This window comes from Echinops telfairi, unplaced genomic scaffold, assembly GCF_000313985.2.
Source record: "Echinops telfairi isolate 266 unplaced genomic scaffold, ASM31398v2 ScPeMD7_24;HRSCAF=84, whole genome shotgun sequence".
Taxonomy (NCBI): domain Eukaryota; kingdom Metazoa; phylum Chordata; class Mammalia; order Afrosoricida; family Tenrecidae; genus Echinops; species Echinops telfairi.
The window spans coordinates 6,034,072-6,049,434 of record NW_022103921.1 but is presented as its reverse complement, the minus strand read 5'-3'; the positions used below and the strand labels follow the sequence as shown (position 1 = coordinate 6,049,434).

At 49.5% G+C, this 15,363-nt stretch overlaps 1 protein-coding gene across 1 annotated transcript in view; it reads left to right on the top strand.

The window, feature by feature from the left end:
* LRCH1 (leucine rich repeats and calponin homology domain containing 1) overlaps positions 1–15,363 on the top strand; it is a 157,589-nt gene that overhangs the window by 95,198 nt on the left and 47,028 nt on the right. The window contains exons 9-13 of the mRNA XM_045289058.1: positions 2,545–2,672; positions 5,947–6,014; positions 7,970–8,056; positions 12,993–13,082; positions 13,183–13,219. Of these exons, the coding sequence (XP_045144993.1) occupies positions 2,545–2,672; positions 5,947–6,014; positions 7,970–8,056; positions 12,993–13,082; positions 13,183–13,219 (410 nt within the window). The remainder of the gene's footprint in view (positions 1–2,544; positions 2,673–5,946; positions 6,015–7,969; positions 8,057–12,992; positions 13,083–13,182; positions 13,220–15,363) is intronic.

Genomic DNA, 15,363 nt, shown 5'->3' with positions numbered 1-15,363 from the left:
CACGCTCTGAGTCCGAGTTGACACCGTGGCAGGGAGTTGGGCGTTTGTTGTTGCTGTTCAGGGACAAGCCCCCTAACCTTGATTCTTTAACCTTTACAAAGAAATGGTTAGAGCAGTGATTTCAAAGGTCTTTCGTAGTTCCAAATGTGTGGGTAAATCATCAGTAAAGTGGTCTATGTCTATTGCTGTACTCTGCATATCCTCATGTTTTATACTTGCTAAGCAGCCCTCACTGGGTTATATTATCACATGATCGCAGAGGCAGTGTGTCCATTTCTACTGTCTGCTCAGTGAGTTTTCAGAAAAAATGCTAACTGTTAATGCTTACTTTTTGTGACTGAGACTCCTATAATAAGGAACCGGAAATGATCTCCCTGGTACTTTCAGAAATGATAGACTTCCTAGTACTTTGCGTTACTCTGGAAATGATAATAGATTTGAGGATGCCCGTCTTGGAAAGAGGAGAGCCATTGAATATATAAACTCAGTGTATAAAGCCAAGATTGGCTGTTGGCTTTTAGAAGTTGCGTTTTAGTTTTGAAGTTTCAGCATTTTCCATTTCGCATTTGTGCTCCCCTGAGTAGCTGATGGCACCATGCACTGTCCATCCTCATGTAAGAATGGCAACTCTGTCCAGGAGCCCTGATGACTCAGTGACTCAGTGCTTGGCCGCTAACCGATAGGTCAGGGGTTCCGTCCCACTCGCTGGGCCGCAGGGGAGAGGAGTCAGAGCCTGTTCTGTAAGACCTTGACTTCAGGAACTCTGGGGGCCGCTCCGCCCTGTCCTGGGAGAGGCCCGTGAGTTGGTGTTGACTCCGTGGCAATGAGTTTGGGGTTTTATATAAAAACATAACTTTATCAAAAGTAAAACTCCGTCACTGTCTTGATCAGGTAAACGTTGTAATGTTATGTGTGACAGAGGTAGTGTTTCAGGCAAATTGCTGAAAATAAAAATCGTATCATTTGTCCAGTGCTTTGTATTCCCTCTGTTCTAGAAGTAAGCAGTCAGCTGGCTCAGGCTAAACAGCAACAATACAAACAGCTCACTGCCACGGAGCCCATTCTGCCCGAGAGCCACCCGATAGGACAGTGGGGGGCTGCCCCAGTGGGTCTCCAAGGCTCTGGGGGCAGTTGGGGTGCTCAACCTGCTGGTCTTGTGGCTCCCAGCCCAGCTTGTAACCCGCTGCGCCCACCCGCAGGGCTCCCAGTCTGCTGGCTCTTGCTCTCACAGCCGTCGTGTCCGTGTTGACTTGTCGCGAGAACCCCAGGATGTCCGAGACTGTGCATGTTTACGGGAGTAGAACGCCCAGGCCTTCTCCCTACAAGTCCGCAGAGAGCAGCCCAATTTGCAGTAGTGTAGCGGATTGGTGTCAACCAGTGAGGTGACTCATGGTATCGACTGCTGCACCCCACTCCCCATGGACCTCTTTCTGTGCCACGCCATCCAGAGTACTTAGTAATGTTTATTATAAACTTTCAACACAGAGTCAGCCCCCACACACTGCCATCAATTCAGTTCCAACTGACAGCGACCCGTCTCGGGTTGGTTTCCAAGACTATCGATCTGTATCGGAGCAAAAGAGTCTCCTCTTTCTCCTATGCGGTGACTGGTGGGTTTGACTCACCAACCCTGTGGTTGGCAATCCCTTGCTGAGCAACAATGCCACGAGGGCCTCACGAACATATAATAATATGGGATCAATATCGTTATCAATGAGTACATGGAATACTTCCTAACAACAACGTTTTACAATTGTCTTACTACCTTGAAGGACGTTATTAGGCATACCCTTACTAGAAACTGAACAGAAGCCGCCCCCTCCCTTATTCATTAATCACGACTTCATTCTCCAAAATGTTATTGACAGAGGGGCATGTGTACTAATTAGTTCAGCCCATTACTACCTGGACACAGGGACTCTTCGCAGCACCTGGCCCGTCCACAGGGGCGCTAAGCATGTACTGGTGCTTTCCCTGCTGCCATGGGGAGTGATGGTTCTGTCCAAATGCCCAGGGACGCAGGTGTCAGGCTGAACTGGCTCGTTTCCTACATGAGACCCTTCTGCAAGGGGATCTCCAGTGGCCTACAAATGGGCTTTGGGTCTCCACTCCGCACTCCCCCCATCATTCACTATGATATGATTTTTTGTTCTGATGATGCCTTATACCTACCTGGTCCCTTCGACACCTCGTGATCGCATAGGCTGGTGTGCTTCTTCCATGTGGGCTTTGTTGCTGCTGAGCTAGATGACCGCTTGTTTATCTTCAAGCCTTTAAGACCCCAGGCGCTACATCTTTTGATAGCCGGGCACTATCAGCTTTCTTCACCACATTTGCTTATGCACCCATTTGTCTTCAGTGATTGTATCAGAGAGGTGAGCACACAATGATATGATTTTTTGTTCTTTGATGCCTGATAACTGATCCCTTTGACACCTCGTGATCACACAGGCTGGTGTGCTTCTTCCATGTGGGCTTCGTTGCTTCTGAGCTAGATGGCCGCTTGTTTACCTTCAAGCCGTTAAGACTGTCTCTTACTTACAGGAGAATTTCCTCAGGAATTTCCACTGGAGCCTTCCCTGTTGGGCGACGGCGACAACGTAGGAGAAGAGAGTGACCAGTTTATTGAAGGAGCAGATGTCCTCAGTTCTGAATTCATGAACTACATTAAGGCAAGTTGGGGATCACCTGAGTCATTACTCATCTTCTAATGTTTGAAGCCTTAAAAGCTAAGTTCAAGGGCACCAGTCCGTTACCTTATGGAGCTCGGGTGTAGTACAGGTTATGTGTGGGGCTGCAGTCTCATGGTTGTCTGTTCAAAACCACCGGCAGCTCCGCAGGAGAGAGGCTGGGCTTTCTACTCCTGTAAACAGTTACAGCCTCAGAAACCCACCGGAGGCTGCTGTGTGTTAGCAAGGACTCAATGACGGTGAGAACCCAGTACCGTGAATATCAGCTGACATCGGAATGCCTTCTCAAAGGTCAGCGTAAACGGTGACCTTTTTGTCGGTTTGTTGGTTCCCGCCGCACATGCTGTTCTGTGTCATTTCCATTTATAATGAACAGTCGGCGTGCCGTGCCATTGACCACCCAGAAAGACTCAAACGGACACCGATCCACATCCTTCTCAAGACGTCCTGGGCAACCGTTCCTGGGAGGAGATCTATAGGTAGTGTGGTCCTTGTTCGCTGCCAGCAAGATGCCCATCAGCTCCCACGGGCAGCGGGATTAGACTGTTTTCATGGCTGTTCTTGGACGGAGTATTTGCAGACCTTTTCTGCTCAGTCCAGCTTAGTCCCAAAGTTCTGCTGAAACCATGGCAACAGGCCCGCTTCCCCAGACAGACACTTTCTTACGAAAGTAGCCGTCACCTGACTCTGCAGTGGGTTACAAGCAAAGCTCTGTGTTGAGTTTCAGGACCTTGCCATCCCCCGCGTTGACAGTCTAAGCATGTCCCCAAATGCCAGCAGGTGTGTGGTATCGTGCAGTCCCTTGACCTTCAGGTGCTGTGTGGTTTCTCTCTCTTTTGTTTTCATCGTTTTCGTAGGGGCTCATACCACGCTTATCACAATCCATCCATGCATCAATTGCGTAAAGCGCATTTGTACATTCATGGCCCTCATCATTCTCAAAACATTTGCTCTCCACCTAAGCCCCTGGTATCAGCTCCTCATTTTTCCCCCTCCCTCCCCTCTCCCCCCTCTTTCATGAACCGTTGAATGAATCAGTGCCTTGTATTCCTGGCATAGTGGGTCATGGGTGGTTGTGCTAACGTCAAGGTCAGTAGTTTGAAACCACCAGCCAGTCTGTGGGAGGGAGATGAGACTTTCTGTTCCCATCAAGAATTGTAGTCTCCAAGACCACAGCCACAGTTCTCTGTTCTGCAGGGTGGCCACGAATCAGAACCAGCCTGGTGGCAGCCGGTTGGCTTTGGGTTTGGTTTATTCTTACAATTCCAGTTGTCTCAGATTGAAAGGAACCAAACACCCGTCAGTCTCACTTTGCCTTCCAAATAAAATAGATGGCTTATCTGGTTGCCTCCTTTGAGCTGGAAGGGAATGCCTAGAGCCCAGTAGCGAAGGCCATCAGGAAGAAATGAGCTGCCTTCCGTTGTTTCTGGTAGGCTACACTCCTCCACGGACAAACAGCGCATCCTTCTGAGACTGACACGGCTATTCGTGTGTCAGATGTCCCCAGTACCACACGTGCAGTCATGTAGACAATGCACCCAGTGCTTTCCTCGCCAGAGCCCGTGCTGCGCAGCCAGCCACCTGCCCAGGAAAGGACCTGCCCTTGGTGACACATCTGGAGAACCGGCTGGCCCTCACGTCAGCTGAGGATGTGCCTGAACCTTGACACGGAGCACTGGCCTTTGGTCAGCTTTCCTTCCTTGCCGGAAAGTGCGCGCCCGGTCAGGGAGGGTGGCTTCCGTTCTGTCATTGAGTGCAAGCGGCATCTTCCTGTGCCCGGGATGGAGGTGGAGGGACATGTAGGGAAGCCGCGTGGGGGACCCGCCTTTCTAAAAACACCCACCAACTGCTCGCCTCCTTTTGGGAAAGGAGTGCAGTGAGCAGCTCCGTGCACGCGACTGTTGAGCACATGGACACGGTTCGATGCGATGTGAGGCCTTCTCCATTGGTGTGTATGCTCTTCTATCATCTCACCACCACCCGCCCTTCCTCACGGCACACACACCTTGTCAACACACACACACCTTGTCAGTGTGCCTGTGTCCGCAGTGCATACACACACCCCTTCTTAGTGCCCGTACTTACACATAGGCAAAGCCCTTTTCAGTATGGACAGACAGTCTTAGTACAGAAACACCCACCTTCCTCCTTGAAAAGAGGGTCCCCCCCCCTCGCCCCCCAGACACACACTTCTCCTCAAACACAAAGCCCCACTGCCATCGATTCAATGCTGATCCCGTAAGAACAGAGTAGAACTGCCCCTTGGGGTTTCTGAGGGTGTAACCCTGAGGGGGTGGAAAGCCTCCTCTTTCACCCCTGCAGCAGTGGGTGGACTCAGTTTGCTGACCTCCTAGTAAGCACCCCGTTTGTAATCCACTGCACAGCATGACCATAACCTCCTAAACATGCACCCGCCCACTCCCAGACACCCCGCCTCCCTGCAGGGAGCACACACCTCCCCTCATACTGCAGCACATACTTGTCCACAACACACCAGCCCACCTCTCCTCCGACACACCCAGTGCTACACACATCCCTTCTCAATACACACACCTTTCCCCCTCACACATGTGCAGACCCGCCTCACTGGCCCACTCCCTTCCTCAGTACATTCACACACCGATCCTTCTGCATACCCACACCCACACCTGCCCTTCTCAGCACACGTCCTCTGTAACACACCTCTCCTCGGACACACAGACTTCTGTTCATACACGCACCCTGCCACTCTCGCTCTGACACGCACATTCGCGCGCACACACACACACACACACACACACACACATCCTTCTGTACAGCCATAGCCACACCTACCCCTCCTCAGTGCACGTCCATCTCTGTCTAACACACCTCTCTTCGGACACACAGACCTCTGTTCACACATGCACCCCGCCTCTGCCTCTCTGTCTCTCTGTCTCTCTCTCACACACACAGAGGTATCTCTCTCGCTCTCTCATACACAACACACACACACCCCTCTTCAGTACACAAAAAGGCTCTTCCTGCACGTGCAAGCACACACCCCTCCTGAGCACGCACACACCCCTCCTGAGCACGCACACACACCTGTCAGAACAGGAGGGAGCATGCGCGACTGACCAGCCCATGGAATAATCTGAGCCCCAGTCCAGTCTAAAGACAATAGGAGGTGCCGTTAAATGTAACCCCTCTGAGTCTGTGCTAACCCGGGCCCGGCGCAGTTTCTGACTGCCCACGAGCTGTGGTTCTCAGCAGTCCCGTGTGTTCCCGTCCCCAGGGCCGGGCAGAAGACTGCGAGGAACTACTGAGGATAGAAGAGGACAGCCCCTGGCCGCCAGAAGGACTGTGAGTACAGGCCCCCACCAGCCTCCAGCCCCGGGAAGCTCACGGTCATGACCAGGCTCTCAGCGCTAGCTTTGGGCGGGCTATTTTTTTTACAGCGTTGGTCAGCTGCGGTCTTCGCATGGCTGACGCTTAATGTCCTCGGCAAGAGGAGGGCCAGGGCTTAACGTCCTCCTTGGTCCTTGGTGCTCTTTGACTTGAGCTTGAAAGCCGGTAGAATTTCTTTACTGGACATTCTAGATTCCTCCTGAGACCCGTGGAATTCTCTCCCCTTCTTTAATGTGAAGGGAAGTCCGAGAACGCCATCGCTGCTTCCTGCTCTGCACGCAGTTCTGATGGCGATGATGGTGGCACCACTCGTGGAATACTGGCCTTCATGCTCCTGTGCGGGAGTTCTCTTCTCGCCCCCATTCCACAGGCGGGAAACTGAGGCACCGAGGGACTTCTCTTTCCCCAAGGGCAGAGAAGGGCGAGGCCAAGATTGCAACCCACGTTGACATCCGCCATACTCCAGCCCCTAAAGTCTTGCTTGGCAAGACTTACAAGGGACAGTGTGCATGATCTGTTGGCTGGTGGAATGTCCTGGGGACTTTCCCCGGTCAGAGGAGACCTGGTGGGGTAGTGGTTACATGTCGGACTGCCATCCTCCTGGTGGGCAGTTTGAAACCAGCAGCAGCTCCGAGGGAGAAAGACTGGGCTGTTGACTCTTGGAAATGGTTCCAGTCTCAGAAAGTCACAGGCGTTGACTGAATCAGCACTGACTCAATGGCAGTGAGTGTTTGCTTTTAGCTGGTAGCGTAGAGCCGATTTCTGCTCCCTAAGATTTTGTGTTGTCTCGACTCTGGAATGTCAACGTCGATCTGCCCTTGCGCTTTGTAGGGTTTCTTCCCCTCGTGATGGGCCACCTTGCTGGAAAGTTCAGTGGAAAGCGGTACTTGTCTTAGGCAGCGGCTAGAGCGTTGGTCTCTGACCTGTGGTGGCCCCATGCACAACAAAGCAAACCGCTGGGTGGTCCCGTGCCATCCCCCTGACTTATTCTGAGCCAGACCACTGATCGTAGGGATCGCCTTGCCTGGTTTCTTGCAGTAGATTGCCAGGCGTTTCTTCCTAGCCCATCTTGGTGGACCCACTTCAGCGTCACAGACAGCAACAGACAAGATCCCCTGACAGGTGGGCGGTGGCTGTGCTTGAGGGACGTGGGCCTGGGATCGCACTGAGTCTCCCTGTAGAAACCAAGAACTCTACCCCGGACCGCCAGCACCTCTGTGGGGAGCAGTTAACACGATCAAACATCGATTGCCCTTTAAATCAGTACACTGCCGTGTGGTGTGTTAGTCTGGGTACTTTGGAGAAACAAATCCACAGCAACTCAGGTATAAGAGAGAGTTTGATGTAAAGAAAGTGAGCATCATGAAAACATCCCAACCCAATGCTGCCCAAGCCCACAAGTCCAACATTAACCCTTTAACCCAGCACCAGTCCACAAAGTCCTCCACCTCACAAAACAGAGGCAATGATGCCGACTGCAGGGGGAAAGCTGAGTCAGTGAACGAACAAGCATCTCAGCACTAGCAGGGGTCTCCACACGGCTGCTCCAGCACCCAGGGCTGCATCAGGATAGGTCCATGTGGCTTCTCCTTGGGGATGTCTTGTAGGAAGTCAATCTTGCAAGCTGAAGCAGGGAACTGCTAAGGCAGCTGCACCCAGTGCAACCATCACAAAGCAAGAGACCCGAGAACTAGAAAGGCGAGGCTTCACCACCCATTTATCCCTCCGCCTTTCAATTAGCCCCACATGTGATTATCGGCCAGGCTGGCCCAATTAAGTAACTCATGTGGCTTTTGAGTCATGGCCTGTACTACCAGTGATGCGTTGGCTGTGTTTTAGGAGCATGGATATTATATATTATATATTGCTCTCCTGATTGCTCTCATCCTGTGTTTGGCTTTGTGTTGCAGAGTAAATTCATCCAAAGCCCAGGGCATGGACATAGCAATGATCGAGCAGCTGAGAGAAGCCGTGGATCTGCTGCAGGATCCCGACAGGTCGGTGTGTTTTCCTGGGCCTGGGTCCCAAGGATAAATCCTGCACCCTCACACATTGGGCCCATCAGCTCAGATTTCAAAATATTTATACACACAATTTGAGTGCAGTCTCCTCACTAAAAAGCCAAACAGGCATGCTTTTAATTGCCTGTTCCCCTAAGAACTGAACTTTTAGAAATAATTAATACTCATTCTCCTCTGCCCCACCAAAATTCCAATAGAAATTTTTGGTATAATTCTTAGAAATCAGATGTAATAAAAGTACAGGTTTTATATTGGTCAACCTCAGCACCCTTGATTTATAAAAGTGTCAGGGACCAAAGAATTGGTATATCAAGTACTACCATCTTTATATCTGGCTGTGCCTAATACAGAAAGTGTGCATTAGCCCAACGATGTAGGTTCCAGGATAATCTCTCTCTTTGGCCTGGGCTTCACCAATAACAGATACTGGATGCAGGGAATATGATCTTTAGTATCAGCTAAGGACAATGCACTTCCTGTGGGCAGTGTATCTTGTAGCATACAATGACTAATTTACTGTGGAATCAACCCTTCCTCGTGTGTGTCAGATTAGAATTGTGGGGTTTTTTGAAAATAGATCACCAGGCCTTTCTTCCAAGGTTCCTCTGAGTGGGCACAAACCTTCAACTTTTCAATCATCAGCCAAGCATGCATCAGCCAGGAATGAATAACTACCTTACTGTCAGAGGCATGGAGCCAAGGCATATCCCGGTAGCCTTCTTGGGAGTCTTGGAATGTCCTTAGGAAGGTGGTGACCGTGGCATGGACACCACAGCAAGCCCAGCTGGATTCTTGGGCTGTGAGGCTCATGGTGTCAGGGTGAGCACCCAGCCACCCTTGCGGCAGAGTGAGGCCCAGCACCCATGGCTGAAAAACTCCAGCTACTGACTTGAACGCGTTTCCATTCTGTAGACATTCATTGAGTGCTCAGAGAGCAGGAAGATGGTCAGCGGGCACCTTGGGGGGGGTATAAAGTAAACAAGCCCTTGTCCTGGCACCCTGAAAACTTGAACTATCACTAGCTGGAGCTTGCCTTGAGCAGTTATTTATAAGTATGGCTGACTTAAGAGCGTGGGGTGGAGGTCCCCTGATGCCACGGAGTCAGCTCCAGGCTTATGGGTGTCAGAGTGGATGGGCACTAAAGCCGAGTTTCAGAAGTAGGTCACCAGGCCTTTGTTCTCAGGCCCCTCTGGGTGGACTCAGATCCCTAACCTTTTAACGAGCAAGACCAAGTGCATTCACCATTTGCCCCAGGGCCTCCAGGTGCACGTAGCAGAGGCATGGGAATCCGTCAGAATCCATTAGAAAGCCACTGACAGAAAGCAAGGCAGGACTCCTCTCTCCTGCCTCGGTTGCATCAGGCTTCAGGAGAAGTGGGTGGTTCCTGCCTAGCTTTGAAAGGCCTGAGCCCAAGGTTGCTACCATGGTTGAGAGGGTTGGGATAGTAGGTGTGTTTCACCTTGGGAGCACAACAGCCCTGAGTCACCTTCCAAGTGACTTCAGATTTGCATCTTTATGAGTGCTGTTTTGAAATTATATTATGTTGTAAAAGTTTACATGGACTTCGCTTCCTCCCTAATAAGATAATCCACACCTTCGGCTGCCTTAGATCCTTGTTTGTGCTGAAATAATTATTACAGATGGACAGTTCTAATTTTATATTCATGTTTCTGTGAGCCACTGTAAGAGTGGAAAAGCAAGGGTCTGAATTTTGCTCTTTATAAAGAGTGAGCACGTCACCTGTTTTGGGACTGAATATTAGTAATGAAAATGTTTGCATACACATTGGATTTTCCCCTTACCTCATATTTCATAGAGACAGGGTTTTGTTTTACCTCTAAATTATACTTCTAAATTGTCTTTTTACTTTTGGATTCAATTTTAGAGCCCTGTGTTTTATAGAACCTCAACATCAGACATTATCATCAGTTTGTTTCTGTCTAGTTTTGCCTTTTTCTCGTGTGTGTGTCTTTTATCTCTTAAGGGGTTTTGATAGTCTGTTTTACAGCATTTTCAGTAGTAATGTATAATGAGAACCAGTCCTGACACTTTCAAATAGCTCTATAACTTTTTTATGAATTGTAAGGAAATCTGGTTTGATATAAAACCGGAGAAACCAAACCCACTTCCGTGGCCTTGGGTCAGCCGCACACGTAGTAACTGTGCAGCGTTTCTGAGAGTGCACATCTTCCTGTGATGAGCAGCAGCCTCATCCTTCTCCTGTGCTGGATTCAAACTGCTGACTTAGCAGTCAGCAGCTCCACCCCTCACCCACTGCGCCAACAGGGCTCCTTTCCTGAGTGTATGCGTCTTGAAACAAAAAACAGCCCACCTCTTGAAATTGCAGAAATTCAAAATCGATATGCGAGACAGTGTCAGAAATATCAATTGTATATTGAGTTGCTTAGGGATTCTTAAGTTTACGGGAATGATGTTGTAGATATTAAAGAGTTCTGCCTATTAAAATGAAATACCCCCGGAGGAATATACCATGTCTTACCTTTCGAAACGTTACCTGCTTCTGTAGATGAGCAAAGTTCTCGGATACAAAGTAGTCTGAGATACCTAATTTCTTTGTCAGAAACTCCTGTTGTAGAATAGCATGTTTCGCTGACAGCCACCTGTCAGGCCTTTTTTGTGAGGTAGCTCCCAGTAGACGTGAACCTCCAACTGTTTGCTTCCAACAGCAGATGGGAATTGATTTTTTGGCATGTGGTAGAAAAATACCATGTGGTGCGAAAATTGGCATAAATTCTCACCACTTAGTCATAAGGGTTCCTGGAAGTTTTGGGGTTTTTTTTCATGGTAGCCTGCTCACCTCAGCCCCGCCTGGTGGTCCACATGGTGATGGGAGACCAGAGGGCAGGAGAGAGGGGGAGGAGATGGAGGAAAAGGGGAAAGGGAACAGGGGAATGAGGACTGGAGAGGAGAGGGGGAACCGATGAGAGGCCAAGGAGGAATCTTCATTGCTAACCCAGGCTTATATACTTTAGGGGGGCATGCAAGCCCACTAACTACAAGTAAAGACATACATCACAGGAAGGGGTTGCACTGTAGGTTATACAGCAGTGAGAAGCGGACAATCTAGGAGTATCCGTGCAGTAGGAAGAGGAGGGATTGGGGTACACATGTGACAAGAAGGGCGGATCCTAGATTCAGGATGGCAGCCTAACTTTGGATGTCACTGAGCAGGTTTGACCTGTTCTCTGGATCTCCATAGAAACCATTATCAGTAGGGTGTAAACCCCACCTACAGGGACCTGGCAAATGGTTGCAAGCCTTTAGGAAGAAGTAGCCCATTGTCTTTAACAGCAGGGAGTGGGCCCTACCTGTGGTGGGCCCAGAAGGTAGTCTGGCAGCTGACTGCCTTCAGGGAGTAACTTGACCATCATTTACCATTAGCTGCAAGCGGTGTCCCAAGTCTAACATGTATTTTGGGGAGAGGACTGGGGAGAACTCTTTCTATTACCCACAACTCCCCCTTTTGTTCCATATATAAAATTCAAAAGAGCCACATGGGTGACATGGTTATTTTCTAGACATTGAAGGCTGTCAAGGCAAAACTTCATGATCCAATTAATATAGCCAAAAATCCAGGCTTTTGATAAACATTTTGAATTCAGGCATGGGGGATAAAAGCCCCCTAAGGCCATCTGCTGTTGGAGGAGGGTACAAGAGGGATTGGATGCCGCAGCAGAAGAAATGGAGCCAATAGGAACGTCTGCTTCTGTAGTTAAAGCTGCGGGCCACACAGCAATCAGCTGTGTGCTTGTAAGAGACAACCTCAGATCAGCACCATATAGCAGGGTAAAGTGGGGAACAATATCATGAGAACGTGATTAGGACTTACCTACAACTCACAAGGGTGAAGGTCCCTGCCACCTCTAGAGACCTAGCCTGCCAGGCTTCTTTGCGAAAGAATAAAGGATTCGTCCTTAAACACTCTCTTCCCTTTCTTTGCTCCCCACAGTATTTGCTTTATGCACGAACTTCAAAAGTGCCATGGAGGTCGTCTCATTCTCCTTCACGCGCCTTAGCTTTCTATAGAAGCAACACGTGACAGCAAGCATCAAAATTATGATGCTGAGCAAAACAGTCAGACTGGAACTTAAGCTCTGTGAAACGCTTTTAAGCCACGTGCGTGGGAGCCAGCCTCTTTCTATGCCATCCGCCATTTGTTTAATTACCTCAGCTGGTGGAATGCCGTAGCTTAAACCCACCCTTGAATATATAGAAAATATCCTTTTAGCTACATCACATCTAAGGAAATGTTTCCCTTAAGCCCTTGCAACTGTTTTCTGATCAAATCCCAACGTGCAACGTCTTACTATATGGATGAATTATAAAAAAAATCAGTTAAATTCCAATCCCATTTTAGCATTGACAAGTCCTAAATCTTGATCTTTCAGCAAAAGAACAGTGTGTTGTAATAGTCCAGTCACTATTGTATAAAATGTTCAGTCATGATAGAGTCCAGAGTGTCCCTTAGACAGCATCAGCAATGGAAGAAATATCTCGGCAGTCAGTGATCGCCATTCTCGGCTATCGGTGAGGTCTTCTTGACTAACTTCAGTAGCAGGACAGGGTCAGGTCACACATCAGCTGCCCTCCTTTCTTCTGGGCCTTGCTGGCTGAAGAGAAATCCACCCATCTCCTTTGCCTGTGAAAATATAAACAAACAGCCCCTCCCAATCTCAGTCCACGTGGAGATGGGAGACCAGAGGGCAGGAGAGAGAGGGAGGGGAAGGGGGACAGGGGGAGAGAGGACCGGAGAGGAGAGGGGGAACTGACAAGAGCCCAAGAGAGCGGGTTCCTGAAAGTTTTATGTACTAACATTGTCAATGCAATCTGACCCAAGCACTAGAGTTCATTAATAAATTTACTCTTACCTGTTATTCTTTATACTCGTTAGGTTAAGCCCAGATATTGCAGACAGAAGCGTTGTCAACCTTTATCCCGTGGAATCAGCGGACGCTTTAGAATTGCGCGATGCTGCACTGAAGTATGTTGACATTTGAATAGCAACAGTCTGCTTGTATGCGTTACACTGAAGCATTCACTTTGAATTTCACTTGCTGTCTTTTGTTCTCTTGCCCCGACAGTGGTCAGATACAGCTGGAGGTGTCTCCGGGATGCGAGGTGAGGCTGCCTGGGGATTAAGCAGAGCCTGGTGCTGCGTTCTGCCCCAGAGTCCTGCCACCATAGGCTGTAGAGATTCGCCAGACTGATCCACAAGAGAAACGTGCACATTTGCTTGAGATACAGTGTTCTCCTCTTCTGTCTACTTAACTAGATATCAAACCAGAAAGTCAACCCCCCTGCCGTGGATTTAATATCCACTCTCAGCAATCGTGGGTTATAGAATCGAACTGCTCTATAGGATTTTCTGGGCTGTAGTCTTTATGGCAGCAGGTCACCTGGCCTTTCTTCCGCAGTGCCATGGGTGTGGGTTTGAACCGCCAACCTGTAGGCCATTGGTCATCTGCAGATCAACCCAGTCGTTGAGAGCTGTCTGCTTCCAGGAGATTCTCCTGTTTACTGTGGGACAATCTTCTACTTGAGAAAGATAATACAATTAAGAGAGTGAGTTAGGAGATGGAGGTGGGACACTTTCATGCCAGTTCTAGAGCTGAGAAATAAGTCTACTCACTGGCCAGATGAAAGTGTACCAGAACGAACTTGAAAGACAGAAGCAAAACATTTGGATGACAAGAATACAGTGAAGAAGAATCCGTTGGAGATTCTTGGCATTAGGGTGAGGGTAGGTGGGGTGGCACTGCATAGGGTGATCTTCGGGTGGCTGAGGAGAAACGAATTTTGACGTCAAACCAGAGAGGAGCCTAGAAGGTTCCAAAGAAAGAATAGGTTCCCTAAATCATAGTGTGATTGGTTTGAAATGGTGACCTGAGGGTTAAACATAGGTTCCAGTTGGTTCCATCTCATCGTGGACATTGGGTGTGGAATGGCTGGTTTAGGTTCCAAGAGTGTGGACAAATCAGAGCCCTAGAGGTATTTCTGCACATGAACTAGAGGACAACAGTTTCACCCCGTCAGAGCAGACTGACGCTGAAGCCGCAGCACGTGCTTTGCCCGGGCAGATTTGGGGCCCAGACACACTTGTGTTGGTTAAAGGCTCTCCGTAGGAAGCCATGCATTTGGGAACCAAGTCTGCGGGCTCAAGGGAGACAGGAAGGCACAGAGCTGTGTTAACAGAGATGTCGTTGGCGTGTCAAGCACAGCAACTTGGAAACCCGTCCGCTGTCGGTCTGGACAAGCGCACAGCATCTCTTATCCTCACGTTCCACAAGTGGGGATGGTGACGATACTAGCTGTAAAGATGAAGCGAGCTGATTCGCCACCCAGGCCGCCTCCTGCTAGCCGCTGTTGTTATTCCCTCCCCCCGATGGTGGTGGTGTGGTCTTTCGGCCAACTCCCGCCCCGGTGCTTTTCCCAGGGCACAGCCGCCTGGCCCTGCCCAGCAGTGGAGCAGCAGGCAGCCCTGGGCCGTGCCACCGTTCCTTGTCCCCATTCGCCCCATCTCAGGTCGGATGCTTCTCATTCTGTGCAGACCTATAGTTTCCTTTTGTTGGGGTTCATTTTTGTTATTTTGGGGGTGGGTGGGGGCAGCACACAGGAGATAGTGTTAAACGTATAAAAATGTAGAAGAAAAAAAGTTCCAAATCCACAAGGGACGCTTCTATGTCCTGTACTCAGATCTACCCGTTCTCAGCAGTTTCTCCCGTTCACACTTGTCCTTTCTTCTGTCTCGCTCACCTTCGCGGCGACACACACGTGTTTTTGTTAGTTTGATTGCTTTTCCTTTGAGTCAGCAGAGGCGAAATTTCATCAACAATACCTCTTACGCCTTAACTGTTTCAGTGCAAATTTGCATTGCTATGACATTTTTCTCTACTGTCTCACCCACATTTCAAATGGGTCTATTAAGCAAGACTGTCCGTTACAGTGTGTTCCTTTGACAGCCAGGCTCTTTTGGGAGGTAGCTCTGGGTAGACTTGAACCTCCAACCTATTGCTTAGCAGCTGAGCATGGTGACCATTTGCACCACCCCGAGTCTCCGTGAAGAAAGCAGAGCTCCACAAAGCAAAAGCTAGCGTGTGCCCATTGTGAGCTGCTTCTCCTGTGTTTCTCTAGGATTTTGCTCCCACTCTCTGCTCCTCTCCTTTTACACTCTCTTCCTGAAGTGCCTGGTCACCCGCATGAGCTCAGCGAGCCCTCCCATAAATGATTACGGCCTCTGGAACCCTCGCTCCTGCCTGGAATCT